This window comes from Protomyctophum parallelum (genome assembly GCF_964188405.1).
Source record: "Protomyctophum parallelum genome assembly, chromosome: 5".
Classification (NCBI taxonomy): domain Eukaryota; kingdom Metazoa; phylum Chordata; class Actinopteri; order Myctophiformes; family Myctophidae; genus Protomyctophum; species Protomyctophum parallelum.
Window position 1 is genome coordinate 4,281,909 of NC_139702.1, and position 18,814 is coordinate 4,300,722.

Here is an 18,814-nt window from a genome sequence, read left to right on the forward strand (position 1 = left end):
CTTAGAAAAATAATCACTTGCAGAGGATGTCTTGACAGAAAGTAGCTCATAACATCTCTACGGTGGATTTTTATGAAAAACAAGCTCGGCAGATTGAAAGAGGATAATTCAAGCTTGGACTACAGCTGCAATGTTGGTGAGTTTAACGTCGTTTAAGACAAGCAGATCACAAACCAAAAATGATGAATAGGAAGTGGATGGAGCTTGTTGCAACTCTAGATTCATCCTAGCCCTCCAAGCAGAACCCAATGGTACTGAAGTTTCTGACTTTTTGACGACACAGACCATTGGGTCCTGTTCCAGCAGTATCCTGCCACCTGGTACGCGGCCATACATAAAACATAAACAATGTGGATAACGCCTGTCTGCGCTCTTTGACGACATTTTCTCATGTGAGGGCTTCTGAATATGTGAAGTATAAGTACCCATACATGCCGCTGCGAATATCTCCTGTGGCGCGGAAGCCGTTAAGTATTTTTAATCTTTGTTTGACCGATTTGGTCGCTTTGATTCTTCTCTTCCTTCCTTGTTTATTGACACCTCATTGTACCGCCTATCTGGCTAGCTAGTGGCGCTCTAGCTATGACAGAGCAGATCAGAGGCAGGGACGTAGCCGCACAAGCCAACCGCACACCGGGAGGCGGTACAATAAACGGTAAACAAACAAGAAGAAATAAAGCGATCAAATCGGTCAAACAAAGATTAAAAATACTTAACGGCTTCCGCGCCACAGGAGATATTCGCAGCGGTTTGTATAGGTACTTATAGTTCACGAATTCAGAATAACTCAAACAAAAAAAGGCCGTCAAACGCTGCAGATATGATCTTAGAGAGAATATTTATGTCCGCGTTCCAGAATTCCCATACGAAAATATAGTTATGAGCAGTGACCCTACATAAAACTCATCCAAATTTCAGAAAAGCTTTATGGAGGGTCCCGAAAGGGGCTAGATTCATCCCATTATAAAAAAATCTAGAGTTGCAAATTGCGGCCACTTTAAACCATCATTGGTAAACAGTTAAGAAGATTGTTTTGGTGCTGTGACACCCCAAACAAAACATTGTGTCTGTATATATTTATTCTATTCATGTATATGCACACATACAGCACTTAATGCACCCGTTTTGTTTTGTTTTCTTCATTTCAACCTCCAGTCCCCCTCTCTCGCACAGCGCACACACACACTTAATGCTTAGCATAGGTAGCTAACTCAGGTTTGTGTGCAATTCAGGTAACACTTTGTGCACACATCACTTCAAGCACCTTTGTTTGTTTATTTCACCCCCCCCCCCCCTTATCTATCTATCTCTCTGTCTCTTTCTCTTTCTCTCTCTCACACACACACACACACACACACACACACACACACACACACACACACACACACACACACACACACACACACACACACGCACACACACAAACGCACGCATCCATGCACGTTAATGCTCACTTAGCATAGGTAGCTAACTCACCTGCAGAATGAAAACAAATCCACCAGTTTGTTGTTATGAAGGAAGACAACTTCTCTTTCAAGCTGTCTCACACTGTTGTGACTGAGCAGTTTTCACCTCCTAACACGCCAGACTACTCCACTTCATGGAGTGCAAAGTTACATTATAAGTTGTTTATATTTTTCACTCTGTTTACTATAACAAACATAAGTTTGCAGCCCGTGTGTGTGTGTGTGTGTGTGTGTGTGTGTGTGGAGGGGGCGTGGCTACCGGAGGGTTTTAAAGAGCGCGCTTGAAGCCTGGTTAGGGAGTGTCTGCCAATTCACTGGAGCGTCTACTTCAGCCATGTCAAACATACGGCCCGCAAGATGATTTAATCCGGCCCCCCACTTGTAGAGCATCAATGTACGAGTCTGTCCAAAAAAAAGTTATTCTCCAGCACATTCCTGTCAAGAGTTATGATTATTTTTAAAGAAATATAAACCAAATGCTCAATCCCAGTTATGAGCTTAATTCCCTCCCTAACTAATCTGATTGCTGTCAGCTGTGCTCCTCTCTCTGCTGCTGCGCGTCGAAGAGTAGCCTACTATACTTCTCCAGTACAAGGGTCTATAACCGAGGGACCATTCAGATAACAGAGCTCTGACAAAGAAATGATCATATAATAATAATAATAATACACTTTATTTGTATAGCACCTTTCATACATAAATGCAGCTCAAAGTGCTTCACAATCACAGGGCAGGACACAAAAATTATGTATGAAAGGTGCTATATAAATAAAGTTTATTATTATTATTATTATTATAAGACAGGCAGGATCCTCTGAGGGTTGGTTTGTAGTTTTGACCCAAAAATGTGTCTGTCTTCATAATATTGTTGCAACAATTATAAATTTATAATAGAGCACCGAAGTCTGACATCAATATCGGTAGAGGGTTCATGTACATATTATCGCTACATTTCCGCTAGAAACAGACTGTATCATATATATGAGTGACTGACTGTCACAAAGAAACAGACTGTATCATATATGAGTGACTGACTGTCACAAACGATACAGACTGTATGAGTGACTGACTGTCACAAACAGACTGTATCATATATGAGTGACTGACTGTCACAAACAGACTGTATCATATATGAGTGACTGACTGTCACAAACAGACTGTATCATATATGAGTGACTGACTGTCACAAACAGACTGTATCATATATGAGTGACTGACTGTCACAAACAGACTGTATCATATATCATATATGAGTGACTGACTGTCACAAACAGACTGTATCATATATGAGTGACTGACTGTCACAAACAGACTGTATCATATATGAGTGACTGACTGTCACAAACAGACTGTATCATATATGAGTGACTGACTGTCACAAACAGACTGTATCATATATGAGTGACTGACTGTCACAAACAGACTGTATCATATATGAGTGACTGACTGTCACAAACAGACTGTATCATATATGAGTGACTGACTGTCACAAACAGACTGTATCATATATGAGTGACTGACTGTCACAAAGAAACAGACTGTATCATATATGAGTGACTGACTGTCACAAACAGACTGTATCATATATGAGTGACTGACTGTCACAAACAGACTGTATCATATATGAGTGACTGACTGTCACAAACAGACTGTATCATATATGAGTGACTGACTGTCACAAACAGACTGTATCATATATGAGTGACTGACTGTCACAAACAGACTGTATCATATATGAGTGACTGACTGTCACAAACAGACTGTATCATATATGAGTGACTGACTGTCACAAACAGACTGTATCATATATGAGTGACTGACTGTCACAAACAGACTGTATCATATATGAGTGACTGACTGTCACAAACAGACTGTATCATATATGAGTGACTGACTGTCACAGAGACATGACAATAACGCTGAGACAGCTTGTTTTGGACCACAACGCTTTTAAGATGACCTATGACCTTATCCTCCATAGAGAAATGACTTATGTGAACTGGGCAAAAAGGTGACAATCATAACATTGGCGTCCTAAAATGTTGATGTCCCCGCAAGTAAATGAATACAAATGTGTGTGTGTGTGTGTGTGTGTGTGTGTGTGTGTGTGTGTGTGTGTGTGTGTGTGTGTGTGTGTGTGTGTGTGTGTGTGTCTCTCTCTTTCCAGTGACCGGTTTTCACACCAAGATCAAGAGCAATGAGGAAGAAAGACCCACGGTGTCCGTCCAATCAGAGACGCAGATGGCAAAACCGGACATGAGTCGCAGCCAGCCTGGCAACCGGCCGGAGGGACGGAGTGTCATTTGCCAATAACAGACCAATCGTGACCGCCTGCGAAACCCTCCCACCGCATAATTAAACAGCCTGCTCCTCTTTAGCCAATAACAGACCAATCGTGACCCCCGGCGAAACCCTCCCCCCGGATAATTAAACAGCCTGCTCCTCTTCAGCCAAACACACGTTGCCAATGAGGAAGAGTGCCCCAGCTCTCCTCTGTTATCTGGTTTTAAATGTGATACTTTATTTATGTACTGTAGGTATAACAGGCAGTGCAGCTCTCATCCACACACTCTCCATGTCCATGTTAAATGTGATACTTTATTTATGTACTGTAGGTATAACAGGCAGTGCAGCTGTCATCCACACACTCTCCATGTCCACGGTGCCCGCGTACATCCACAGCAGAGCATAGAAGATTCCTCCAAACTACTCCTCACATAGAAACAAAGCCTCGCGCCTCCCTCCTCTCTCGCCTCCTCGCTCTCATGGGACCTCGCCCGCCTTTCTGAAAGGTCAGAAGTGCCAAAACAAAACGTCCTTCCCTCCCAATGGATATCGGAAAGGCATCCCACGCGGCGGCGGGAGGAGCGTCTTCTTCTTCGCCCTCGCTGGCGGTGTGCACGGCGGGCTCCATCCTCTATTGGCTGGCCCTGCTGTCTATCATGCGGCTGCCGATGGTGACGGCGGACTGCTGGCTCATTGAGGGGGAGAAGGGCTTTGTGTGGCTGGCCATCTGCAGCATGAACCAGCCTCCCTATGAAGCTATCCCTGCTCATATTAACAGGTAAGGCCATCTGCAGCATGAACCAGCCTCCCTATGGAGCTATCCCTGCTCATATTAACAGGTAAGGCCATCTGCAGCATGAACCAGCCTCCCTATGGAGCTATCCCTGCTCATATTAACAGGTAAGGCCATCTGCAGCATGAACCAGCCTCCCTATGGAGCTATCCCTGCTCATATTAACAGGTAAGGCCATCTGCAGCATGAACCAGCCTCCCTATGGAGCTATCCCTGCTCATATTAACAGGTAAGGCCATCTGCAGCATGAACCAATATCAAACCATGCTGTGTGTGTCGTGTGCTCCACAGCACCATCGTGGATCTGAGGCTGAACGAGAACAAGATCCGGTCCGTTCACTACTCGTCTCTGAGTCGCTTCGGGAACCTCACGTACCTGAACCTCACCAAGAACGACATCAGCTACGTAGAGGACGGAGCCTTCTCCGCTCAGTTCAACCTGCAGGTACGTAGAGGATGGAGCCTTCTCCGCTCAGTTCAACCTGCAGGTACGTAGAGGACGGAGCCTTCTCCGCTCAGTTCAACCTGCAGGTACGTAGAGGATGGAGCCTTCTCCGCTCAGTTCAACCTGCAGGTACGTAGAGGATGGAGCCTTCTCCGCTCAGTTCAACCTGCAGGCGAGTGATGGCACGCATACCACTGTCTTTTACACACTCTTATGACAAATGACAAGTGCTAAATGTGACCAAACGAGCCATGCCGCCCAGTGTGGCATTGGTGATTTGATCTCTGGTGGTACGCTCTATTGTGATGCGCGTGCGCGTTGATCACTTAACACCTCCCACAGGTCATAACAGTCTCATAACAGTCCGACAACATGCGTGGCCGGTTAAGACTGTGGTTCCGCGTACGGTTAGGGTTTGAGGTAGGGTGTCGGACTAAGACCTAATGTGGCGAGTCGGAATGGCGATGCGTCGGAATGGCGATGCGTCTGAATAGCGGACTTTGGAATGCCAGGTTCATTCCTATATGTTAATTTGCGCTATAGCGCTGGTGTGACGTGTGACAGCACTCGGCAGCCTTTGTAAACTATTTTAAGGTGTGAACTTAAGGATGTTTTTAATCGATGCATGTGCGTGCGTCATGATGCGTGTGCTCCTGGACATCGTTTGGGTGGACGGCGTGGTACCCAGTGCAATGTCCAATGCAACACTGTCTGTATGGCGGAGCCTGAAGTGGACTTGAGCCATGATTAGAGGCACCGGCCAGTGATCCATCAGGCCAGTGATCCATCAGGCCAGTGATCCGTCAGGCCAGTGATCCGTCAGGCCAGTGATCCGTCAGGCCAGTGATCCGTCAGGCCAGTGATCCGTCAGGCCAGTGAGTCGCCGAGCTTTGCCAAGAAGACTCCCGTTTCCCGTCTCGGGAGTGAGAATGTGTCTTATTGTGGGAAAACACACACACACACACACACACACACACACACACACACACACACACACACCCTTATCCGCATCCGCAGTATGTACAGGTATGCAACTATGTATGCAATGCACGCACTCACACCTGAAGCCTTTCTTAGCACAATTATCCATGCAAGCCAGTGATGGCACACACACACACACACACACACACACACACACACACACGCACACGCACACGCACACGCGCACGCGCACACGCACACGCACACGCACACGCACACGCACACACACACACACACTATAGTCACAATATTACTATGACCGAAATCCTGCAGACAACATAGTCTCGTAATACAATATAGATATTTAATAAATGGATATCGTTGCTGTCGGGGCAGACAGATCAAAGATCAAGATCCAGTAGCACAAATGTACAGTACTGCATCTATTTCAAATGTTTTTTTTTTAATAATAATACTAATTACATTAATAATACAATCTCAAGTTACACCCAAAGAGAAAATCAATAAAAACTAGATGAAGTGCCCCTCGGGGCACAGGTCTCCACCAGGGCAGGTCAGGTTGTGTTGTGGCCTCCTGGTGGCGCTATAATAGGCCAGGTCTCCATCAGGGCAGGTCAGGTTGTGGCCTCCTGGTGGCGCTATAATAGGACAGGTCTCCACCAGGGCAGGTCAGGTTGTGGCCTCCTGGTGGCGCTATAATAGGACAGGTCTCCACCAGGGCAGGTCAGGTTGTGGCCTCCTGGTGGCGCTATAATAGGACAGGTCTCCACCAGGGCAGGTCAGGTTGTGGCCTCCTGGTGGCGCTATAATAGGACAGGTCTCCACCAGGGCAGGTCAGGTTGTGGCCTCCTGGTGGCGCTATAATAGGACAGGTCTCCACCAGGGCAGGTCAGGTTGTGGCCTCCTGGTGGCGCTATAATAGGCCAATGCCATTTCTTCTTACGCCTTTGATAGCAATTGGATGATTTGAGGCATTTTGTTTTGCAAAAAGCCACCTGTTGGTGGCGCTATAACAGGGCAATGTGGAAAGAGTGTGATATATTCCTCAGCCTAGTAGAAAAGTCTGTGAAAGATTTCACGTAAAATGCACTGCTGCGTTCATGATTTTTCACGTAAAATGCACTGCTGCGTTCATGATTTTTCACGTAAAATGCACTGCTGCGTTCATGATTTGAGGCTTTTTGTTCAAAACGGTCCAATCCTGCAAACTTTGAAAGCCAATGTTAGCCAATTAGGATGGAATATGTAATACCGGACAGATCCGTCTGGAACACATGAAACGATTCGTGGGATGTTTGGACAGAATCTGTAATATCAAACAATGCGTTTTTCAAAAGTCGGCCCCCTGGTGGCGCTATAACAGGCCGTTCTGGACAATTTGGGGAATCGTTGGCATCCAGAGAGTGTGTGTGCAAAATTTGGCACCGACCGGGTTAACGATGCCGGAGATTAGCCGGTAACAGACGGACGGACGCACACACACACACACACACACACACACAAACACACGCGCGCGCGCGTGCGCGCGGACTCACACACGGACAGAGTGCAAAACATACTCTCTCCCCATGCCTTCGGCCTGGTGGAGACAACAATAACAGTGGAATGGTGAGACAGGATGGAATGCCATAATGAAGGGACGGTGAAAGAGATTTCTTCTGAAGGTTTGGAGGGTGGCATTCCACAGGGTTGGGGCAGCAACGCAGCCAAAGGAAAGATAATAAAAAAGGAACTGTTTCCACCGACAGCAACAATATTATACCCATATAACACGGGCATGAGAGACAGGCAAGTCTCTGCTTAACGTAAGCTAAAATGCATGCTTGGTTATGCCGGTGTTGTCGCTGAAAGTCTAACTTTGCCTGCGGACACGATCAGGCAAAACAGTGGCTCTCCCCATGCTGGGCTGAACGCAGCTATAATGAGCTGGCAGTCTGTCACACAGCCCAGTCTCCAACCACAGGAGGGACAAGCACACATCTCAGCAGCAACATTTACTTTACTGTATTCAAGTACAACTTTGTATTTGTACTTTACTACCACTACTACATTTAGGAGGCAAATATTGTACTTTTACTCCACTACAGTTATTTGAAAACTTTAGTTAATATAGTTTCTTTGGGGATTTGGATTATTTTATTATACATACATTAACCACTTTAGTGCTCATTTCGGCCATTTGAAAATAGCAGATTTTCAAAAGATTTTCACAATTTCAAAAGATTATTTTTTTAAATTTGAAAACTTGAAACGATGCATTCTGCATAATGAATACTTTTTATTTTGGTATTTTATGTACATTTTGATTAGTACTTTTATTGCAGTAACAATACTTTTACTTAAGCAAGACATGCAAATTGTCACGATGTGGTTCTGGAGGTGTAGGACGAACCAGGCACAGGCAGAGGAGTGAATTCAACTTGGAATAACTAGGACATAACTAGGACTTGGAATAACTAACTAGGGAAACACAAGGAACTGACCACATCATTCACGACGACGAACTGACAAGGAACTGTAAACACGGGCATATAAATAGACAAGACTAACTACACACAGGTGAACTGAAACACACAATCAACACTGGGATAGGCTAACAGGCAACAGGACACAGGTGGCTAGGGTTACACTAATACAGGGGGGTGAGACAAGGCAGGAGACAGCAAACAAGGCAGGAAATCACAGAACACTATTACAAAATAAGGTACAGAACACAAATACAAGTAATAAGTCCCAGAACACAGACAAAGTCCAAGGGCAGAGGAGCGTACCGGTCCGTGACACAAATACAGCTTCACTGTCGGGAAGAAAACTCTTATCTCCATAAATGCAAACTGTTGGTGTTTTTCGTTTGTGAATTAATGCCATACTTGATCATACTACAATGTCACACAAAAGTATCAAAAGAAGCAGATCCACAAGCTCGAAACACGTCGCTTTTATAGCTCTGCTACTTTGGCTGCATTTGAATTAGAATCCTGAAAAGTACAAGTTCTGGACATGATGAGGTTTACACCTGACACAGACGATTATAGTCGCTGTCAGGCGGAAACCTTGTATGTCCATATTTCAATGTTTAATGTTGACATAATGTGTAATGCCCTACTTCGTCGTACAGTGTCAGGAAAAATAATTGGAATTCATGGGAGCCTCTAGTCTGAAGATTTGCCATTTAAGATAAATCAATAAAAAATAAGCTTGTGGGGTTTTATAAATATTTAACCAATGTAAAGTATTAACAAGAGATTGTGACTATAATGAGTAACTACATTTCCTGAAAAGTACCTATCCGGTAATAGTTTTGGACAAGGATTCCACCTAGCAGCAACACAATTATGTTACAATTTAGGCATTTGGCATTTGGCTCCTAATCCAGAGCCATTTACAGTAAGCAAGAACAAAAACATGGTAATACATCAAATACATCAAGATAGTCATCATGAAGCTACAGTACAGTAAGAAACTAACAGTGGAATATCGATATGTAGTGAAACTATGAGTATATATACACTATAGAGTGCTATGTCTACTCTATTTATGTTAGCCAGTTAGTAAAAGACTAGTATTATCTTCAAAAACGATTGTGTACAATTTTTTGCGGAATTTGCATACTTTGAAAGGAAAGCTGATTTTCTGATTAGCATTGGTTAGCATTGCTTAACCCAATTGTTAAAACATTAGACATAGTGACTTGTTTAAGCAATTGCAACGACTTAATGACACTAAAACGACTTTCTGATGGAATAAAAACATTCTTTAACATTCCAACTGTGTTAATGTGGCTAAAAACGAAAACCACCAAAAAAAGAAATGAATTGTATTTTCATCTATAACTGTATATCAACTGTGCCGACTTGTGGTTGAAATCACTGGCCTGGGACACATATGCTATCTAAGTTACATAAGTAACTCTGTCGGGTGTAAATCTGTTATAAGTAGCAGATCAGGAGATCATCTCTGCCGGGTGTAAATCTGTTATAAGTAGCAGATCAGATCGTCTCTGTCGGGTGTAAATCTGTTATAAGTAGCAGATCAGATCGTCTCTGCTGGGTGTAAATCTGTTATAAGTAGCAGATCAGATCGTCTCTGTCGGGTGTAAATCTGTTATAAGTAGCAGATCGTCTCTGCCGGGTGTAAATCTGTTATAAGTAGCAGATCATCAGATCGTCTCTGTCGGGTGTAAATCTGTTATAAGTAGCAGATCAGATCGTCTCTGTCGGGTGTAAATCTGTTATAAGTAGCAGATCGTCTCTGCCGGGTGTAAATCTGTTATAAGTAGCAGATCTCTGTCGGGTGTAAATCTGTTATAAGTAGCAGATCTTTATGAAGTTCTGCTACGCACCGCATTTCCAGCTTGCACACCTGCTCCTTTTGATGCTTCTGTCTGTGTGACACTCTAGTATGATCAAGTACAGTAGGGTGTTAATATTTACAAACAACAAATATGGAGATGAGCAGATAACAGTTTTCTGCCTGACAGTGACAAGAACCACGAGATGCTCTGTTCTAGGCCTCTCTCTCCCTCTCCCTCTCTCTCTCTCTCTCTCGTCGGCCTGCTGCTGGTGGCAGGGGATTTGGGCTAATCTCCCCTCTTGTGTCTCTGTGCCTCCCCAGGTCCTCCAGATGGGTTTCAACAAGCTGCGGAACTTGACGGAGGGCATGCTGAGAGGCCTGGGGAAGCTGCAGTATCTCTACCTGCAGGCCAACCTCATCGAGACGGTGACGCCAAACACCTTCTGGGAGTGTCCCAACATAGAGAACATAGACCTCTCCATGAACCGGTACGCGTGCATGCGTGCATGCGTGCGTGTGTGCGTGTGTTACTACTTATACCACCACAAGCATAGTAGGATTTGATGAATAGACGTTGGGAAGACCATTTTCCTGGCCCTCACAAGGTTGTTTTATGGATTAATTAAGCAATAAGCCACGAGAGGTCTCAGGTTACCGGGTATTTTACACTGCCTGGGGGCGTAGGTGGACCCGATGCGAAGCGGAGGGTCTTCTACCCCCCAGCCAGTGTAAAATACCCGGTAAGCTGGGGCCTCGAGTGGCTTATTGCTTTTCTAAAACGGTTACAAACATAATAGCAATATTATCCTAATAAAACTATTAAATTCACAAAAGTATCTACGCTTTGCGCCACCAGAGCGAGCGACCCAGAGCCAAAACACTTCCTTGTTTTGCTCCGCAAGTAGCCTATGTGACGGGAGAATAGCGCTTGATGTATTTACGGGGCTGCCTGGAGCCACACATTCACAGTCACATGAGCCGGGCGGTGCTTAGACGCCCGCACGGCATGTGTTTGTAAATCAATCAAGCGCTCCCCTTCCCCAGTTCAGCTACAAGGCTGCAGGATGATACAAAGTGATTGAAGGAGTGGGTTATCGGTGAAATTTACACCGGTCACGTGACGGTAACCAGCCAATCAGAATGAAGTATTGGGACTACCCGTTTTAGAAAACGATGTTTACAATTGGGGAAAAACATTCAGGTTGGGAATGGGCTCCGGTCTCCGGATTACACATTTTAGATCTTAGGTTTACTGTTAGAGATGAGAGTTATAATTAACTGTTGATTTGCAGGCTCACAATGCATCGTATGCGCGATAAAAGAGAGTATATTAGTGCATGCAGTCAGTCACTCAAAAGTACATTTATTTCTCTTTGAAATGATAGTGGAGTGATAGCCTGGAACTCAGACTGATCTGTCTTTCACTCTGCATCTCAGTCTGTAGACTCATACGGGTGGTTTCCGAAAAGTACAATATTTGTCTCTGAGGTGAAGTAGAAGGAAAAGTGACTGACAATTGGAAATACAAAAAAAAATGTACGTAATGTACATAATACTTGAGTAAATGTATTTATAGTTACTTTCCACCACTGTTCGCCCCTTGGTAACAACTTAACCCATTCTGAACGGGAACCCATTTTGGTGTTATGTTATGCTTTAGCTATTTAAAAATAGCAGATATACAAGCTCATAGCGCGCCACTCTGTGGCGCGCTATGAGCTTGTAGATCTGCTATTTTTTTTAAATCGAAGAGCGACTGACATTTTTTGAATCTGATCTCAGGTCAGAATGGGTTAATCAGACCAGTGTGTGTCCAGTGGAAACCTCGTATGAATCTGATCTCAGGTCAGAATGGGTTAATCAGACCAGTGTGTGTCCAGTGGAAACCTCGTATGAATCTGATCTCAGGTCAGAATGGGTTCATCAGACCAGTGTGTGTGTCCAGTGGAAACCTCGTATGAATCTGATCTCAGGTCAGAATGGGTTAATCAGACCAGTGTGTGTCCAGTGGAAACCTCGTATGAATCTGATCTCAGGTCAGAATGGGTTAACTCTCTGTGCCTCCCGTCCAGGATCCAGGTGCTGGACGGCAGTCTGTTCTCAGGCCTCAGTAAGCTGACCACGTGTGAGCTGTACACCAACCCCTTCAACTGCTCCTGTGAACTGCTGGGCTTCCTGCGCTGGCTCTCCATCTTCCCCAACCGCACCAACGAGCGCATGGTGACTGATATGATATGATATGATATGATATAGTACTTTATTGTCAGTTCACACTGAAATTTGTCTTGCGACACAGCAGCCAAGTATGCAGAAACACATAACAAAACACAAATAACAAGACAATTTACATACATAAAGACATGAGCAATATCCACCGCTTAGATTATCCCGTGGCTACTACATCTCCTGATTAAGCCTCAAGGTCGACTGGTAGACAAAGAACCTCTTTAGTCTGACCTTATTGTATGCTGGTACACCATATCTCCTTCCTGAAGGTAGCAACCTATATTCTCCATACATCACATGCTTAGTATTAGAGGTGATATTCCTTGCTAACCTTAGGATGCTGTTATCATATGTGGATGCATAAAGTTTCTGAAGTTGTTGTCCAACAATCTTTGAACAAATGTTCAGTTGTTACATTAGCGCTTCTCAAACATTTACAAAAATGTACCCATTTTGCAAAGATAGGCTATACTGTATGACAACAAGGAACCCCCATAAGAGAAGATCGCTACGGCTAGTGATTATCAAAGGTTTTCATTTCAAGGACACGCATTATGATGTGCATCAGCTGGCTACGGACCCTCATTTGATATCATTTTGATCTCTGGGACCCCCAATCTATACACTATAGTATCATCTGTACAAATGGACCCGACCTAAGCCACCTTCACGGGTCCATCTGGTACAATCTTGTGGAGTACGAAAAAACACAAAAAGTTTAAATATTGAGATAAGGGGTATTCTGCCCGACAGCAACACAATTGTATCCCATACTATAACGAATGCACATAAAGACGGTGTGCAGGTCTTTGTGCACTTTATGTGATTTTGTTTTTTAAATACTTTGAGCCCTGCCTATGCACCCGTCTCTGAGCCTATCAGGTGCGCATAAGCCTTTGTTACCCACAGTGGCGTGCACAGATAGACACTAGGGGGTGCTAGAGCCCTTTTTGGCAATGTGCTCTTAAAAAAAAAAGAAGAAAGAAAAAAGGTTTATTTTTTTCTTAATTTGTAGTGTGTGGACCATGCGGTGACATTGATCAAATCTTGATAAAAAAACGCTTCTACTATATTATTTAGGCCCCCACAATCTAAAGCTATGTTTCTATGTCAGTGCACTGGTTCTTCGATAAATAAATAAAATAGCAGACCTACAAGCTCGTAGCGCGCCACTCGGTGGCGCGCTATGAGCTTGTAGATCTGCTATTTTTCAATAGCTAAAATGTGCTGCACAAGGTGCCCTTTTTTCACTTGAGCACCTGCCCCTCTAAATGTCTGTGCACGCCACTGGTTACCCATACAATCATGACATAATAAATCAGTATTTGACAGTCCACTGTCTGTCCAACAACATTTTCCTCTTGGAACAGGTGTGCGACTCGCCCGCGGGCTTCTCCGGCTACAGCCTGCTGAGTCAGAACCCGCGCATGCCGGCTCACCGCAACGCTCTGCACATGCTCAGCATCGTGTGCACGGACGACGGCAGCAGCGTCACGCCGTACTTCGTGATCGCCCGACCGTCCGACTTCACCACGCCGCCGCCGGACTTCGCCTCGCCATGTGGCCTGGACGACTGCCCGTCCGGAATGTCACCGGAGGACCCCGTCAGCCTGAGCCCCATCTTCACCGACACCAAGCCGGCCATGAAGCTCAAACAGGTGTTTTATTCAATCCATTACTTTTTCTATTAAAGGTTTTATGACATTAAAAAAAAAGGTTTTGGAATTGTTCTTGTTTTTTTTTAGGTTTTCTAATCTCAATTGCACCCAAAAAACATGAACTTTTAACATTCAGTAGATTTTCTGTGATCTGGGGTTTTCTGGCTCAAACAGGTGCTCTGATTTGCCGGCAGTAAGTGACATCACTTACTGCAAATCCCATATATGTCAATGGGATTTGCCAGCAGATGTCACTGTTTCACTGTGTTGCCTGTTTTCATTGTAGCTCAAAAGGCCCAAAAAACCCCAAAGAAAACTTCAGACCACAGAAAATCCACTGAATGTTCAAAGTTCAGGTTTTTTGGGTGTAATTGAGGTCATAAAACCTAAAAGAAAAAAGAAAAAGAAAAATAAATGAAAATGAATGTCATAAAACCTTTAAAGATGGATGTCATGGAGGAACAACACAACATGAGACTTACTTTTTGTGCGATTGAAGAGATCTATAGCGTAAGAATAGTTTAACTCTTTCTTTATCTTTAGTCTATTACAACCACACACAGAGAAAAGTAGCCTACATGGCACCGCGGCCAAAACACAAGTAGGCTACTGCACGGCACACACCAACAATCCAACATTGCAATGCGAGTGCGCAAAGATCCACATGATGACAGCTGCTTTTAGACCAACCCTACCGACGTATTCTGAATGAGAATCTGTCTCGAATGCGCATTTCTCCGCCACCATATCGACGACCAGGGACCAATAGTTTTCATAATCCTCATGGGGGGCCCGTGCCGCCATTATTGTTATTATTGTTGTTGTTATTATCATCTCAGTCTGACATTCTCCTGACTCTGTGAAGCGGCACTGGGTTGTTTCACACCACCACCATCCTCAGCAGCCTCCTCTCTTCCTCCTCTCTAGCTGACACCGACAGGCGACAGCACTAGTTGACTCTTTTCAGCGGCCTGCTGCTGCTGGCACATCGTGGTTCATAGCTTGAAACATGTATCGCTTTTTCGCTCGGCCATTATTCTACTGGAAATGTCACGAACGCAGAATCAATCTGTCCAGCGCTGTTTTGAAGTGGCTACACGTCAGAGTCAAACTATATCAGCGGCCGGGGGAGGGACCTTTGGTGGTAGAACAGATCTACAAGCTAACAACGCACCAACGCAACGCGTTGTTAGCTTGTAGATCTGTTCTATTTGCATGCACAGTTGCGCATACATGGAAGATACCAAGTACACTCGCCACAACTTTATATAGATAGGGGAGTAAAACAAAAGAATAAAATAAAAACATATCCCCCCCCTCGCAGGCTCAAATAAATCGTTTTTGCACCATACCAACTAACTTTTGATAAATAACGATCAGTCCCTAAGAGAAAGGGAACTGGAAAATGCTGATCAAATTAATCATTGAGATAAGCAAGGCAAAATAAACATGTTTTACAATCTTGCTTATAATATCTACTGATTCAGCCATTTGTGGAATCACTGGCAGAGTTCCAGAGGCAGACAGACTGGGGGAATACACAATTACACACGCTGCCTTGCATGTCTCTATTAGTACTGACAGCTGGAACTGCTGAAAGTTATTCATCAATTATTTAATTAGTCAAATTAATCAAAGTTCTTCAGGCCAAGCTTATACTTGTGTTGCAGGTTAAACCCTTTCCATAGATGGGAAACATACACTCATCAGTGCATGTTGAATTCATGCTAATGTGTATTTTCAGACATGAACCACTTAGTCTTAAACCATCAGTACTTAGTAAACTTGACATTTCACTCTGTATTGTTTCCCCTCTCTACACCAAACCGCTTTGCCGAAAATAAGATATAAGCTCACAGCGCGAGGCATTGTGAGCTTGTAGATCTGCTATTTATACAGTTCTCATCAGAATAGGAATGCTATGGTTCAATTTGATTGGTTATTTTTAACCCATTCTGACCGGGCACCCATTTTGGTGTCAGCATCATGTTATGCTTTAGCTATTTAAAAATAGCAGATCTACAAGCTCATATCGCGCCACCGAGTGGCGCGATACGAGCTTGTAGGTCTGCTATTTTTGAAGAATCGAAGAGCTACTGACATTTTTAGAATCTGATCTCAGGTCAGAATGGGTTCATCAGACCAGTGTGTGTCCAGCGGAAACCTTGTATGAATCTGATCTCAGGTCAGAATGGGTTTATAATCATTTAAATGGTTGCAGGTGTTGCACTCGAGTGCTGTGATCACGGTGCAGATCCCACACCCGTACCGCAAGATGTACATCCTGGTCCTCTACAACAACAGCTTCTTCACCGACATCCAGAACCTGAAGAGCCAGAGGGAGGACATCAACCTGCAGAACCTCAAGCCACACACCGACTACACGTACGCCCTGTTTGTTTGTTTGTTTGACGTCACAGTCACAGTGGACAGACCAGATGCATTGGTTTGTTTGTTTGTTTGACGTCACAGTCACAGTGGACAGACCAGATGCATTGGTTTGTTTGTTTGTTTGACGTCACAGTCACAGTGGACAGACCAGATGCATTGGTTTGTTTGTTTGTTTGACGTCACAGTCACATCGGACAGACCAGATGCATTGGTTTGTTTGTTTGTTTGACGTCACAGTCACATCGGACAGACCAGATGCATTGGTTTGTTTGTTTGTTTGACGTCACAGTCACATCGGACAGACCAGATGCATTGGTTTGGTTCACAGTCACATTGGACAGACCAGATGCATTGGTTTGGTTCACAGTCACATCGGACAGACCAGATGCATTGGTTTGAATTTTCAACAGGAGGCTATTCTAAACGGGATGAAAGAAAAACACCCCCGTAGCAGATCTGCTACTTTGGATGCTTTTGTGTGATGCTATACTATGATCAAGTAGGGTTTATTTACAAAAAGATTTCTGCCCTGTAGGCATGTAACGATACACTCAACTCACGATACGATACGTATCACGATATGAGGTTCACGATACGATACGTATCACGATATGAGGTTCACGATACGATACGTATCACGATATGAGGTTCACGATACGATACGTATCACGATATGAGGTTCACCATACGATTTTTCACCATATTTTCAACAAAATGATTTTCCAGACAAATGACCAATTTTTTTTTTTTAATGATTTATCTCCCCCCCCCCCCCCCCAAAGCTTTTTTCACAATTTGTATTTAAGTATACATGGCAAAGATAATTGCCTTATTGATGTATTAATGAGCATCAATAACGACCATCACCTGGGCACAGTCACAGACACATATACAGCTCCCCTCTCCAGGCCTCTACTGTCTCATTTCTCTCAAATCATGTGAATATGATGGAATATGATTACAGCTGACATTTCTTATCACACACTAGCCCCCCCCCCCCCCTAATTTGTTTTTCTTTTTTTTTTTTATCGTTTTTTTTTTGGATAAATCGATACATATCGTCGGGATATAATATCGATATATCGCGATATACGATATAGCCTATCGTTACATGTCTACTGCCCTGACAACAACAACAACAACATGGATGTTGTTCCAGGTACTGCGTGGCGTCCATACGCAACTCACTGCGCTTCAACCACACCTGCCTGACCATCTCCACGGGCCGGCGGATCGACCCCGAGCGGCAGCCCAGCGAGTCGTCAGCCACACACCACATCATGACCATCCTGGGATGCCTCTTCGGCATGCTCCTCTTCCTCGGCCTGGTGGTCCACTGCCTGAGGAAGAAGAGGATGATGGAGGCCAAGGTAAAAAAGAAAATATGTTTTTTCTTTTCCACTACATACTTCAACTCTTAACGAGCTTACACTTAAGACGGAGGGTGGAGGTTGGAGGTGAGATTTATTGCAGATGAATTGATTACAGTATGGAGCTGGGATTGAGTGAATGGACAGAGAAGTGACTGACAGTATGATAACAGAATGATAACAGAATGATGACAGTATGAGGAGGAGACAGTGGAGGAGCTTTGGCGTGGGCCCCCTGGGGACGGACCAGAGCCTCGGTTCGGATCCTGCCTGGCGGAGGCAGGGGGGGCTCTTGAGCCTGCCCCCCTGGGGCCGACCTGGTGGAGCCTGCTGCTGGGCGGTCGTCGGGGAGGTGGCGGGTACCTGAACGGAAGCACAGATGAGCGAAGGGAAGTGAGGACCGTTTATAAAGGGGTGCGGACAAGGTAACGCAGATCTGATTGGAGCAGACGGATGATGGAGCATTACAGCTCTAAGTTGAACTAACGTTAACAACTAAAACTTCAACTCTTAACGAGCTTACACTTAAGACGGAGGGTGGAGGTTGGAGGTGAGATTTATTGCAGATGAATTGATTACAGTATGGAGCTGGGATTGAGTGAATGGACAGAGAAGTGACTGACAGTATGATAACAGAATGATAACAGAATGATGACAGTATGAGGAGGAGACAGTGGAGGAGCTTTGGCGTGGGCCCCCTGGGGACGGACCAGAGCCTCGGTTCGGATCCTGCCTGGCGGAGGCAGGGGGGGCTCTTGAGCCTGCCCCCCAAAAGGAATTAAATAGTGCGCGCCTGGAGGAATGGTGCAAACGTCTGGAGGAAGGAGTAAATTAAGGTTTACCTGGAAGGGACTATACAAACGATGTTGGAGATTCCCTCGACGAGCCGGGGCCTTTAGCGAGAAGGGATCCGTGGGAGAGTGAGGAAGGCCCCGCGCCATTGG

The 18,814-nt window shown here is 44.6% G+C and overlaps 1 protein-coding gene across 1 annotated transcript in view; it reads left to right on the forward strand.

Moving 5' to 3' along the window:
- Positions 1 to 4,294: 4,294 nt before the first annotated feature.
- Positions 4,295 to 18,814, forward strand: part of LOC310859207 (protein ELFN1-like) — a gene marked incomplete at both ends in the record, with an annotated part of 28,422 nt that continues 13,902 nt past the window's right edge. The window contains 7 exons of the mRNA XM_083765608.1: positions 4,295 to 4,530; positions 4,837 to 4,990; positions 10,547 to 10,713; positions 12,298 to 12,445; positions 13,822 to 14,109; positions 16,331 to 16,494; positions 17,660 to 17,870. Of these exons, the coding sequence (XP_083621734.1) occupies positions 4,295 to 4,530; positions 4,837 to 4,990; positions 10,547 to 10,713; positions 12,298 to 12,445; positions 13,822 to 14,109; positions 16,331 to 16,494; positions 17,660 to 17,870 (1,368 nt within the window). The remainder of the gene's footprint in view (positions 4,531 to 4,836; positions 4,991 to 10,546; positions 10,714 to 12,297; positions 12,446 to 13,821; positions 14,110 to 16,330; positions 16,495 to 17,659; positions 17,871 to 18,814) is intronic.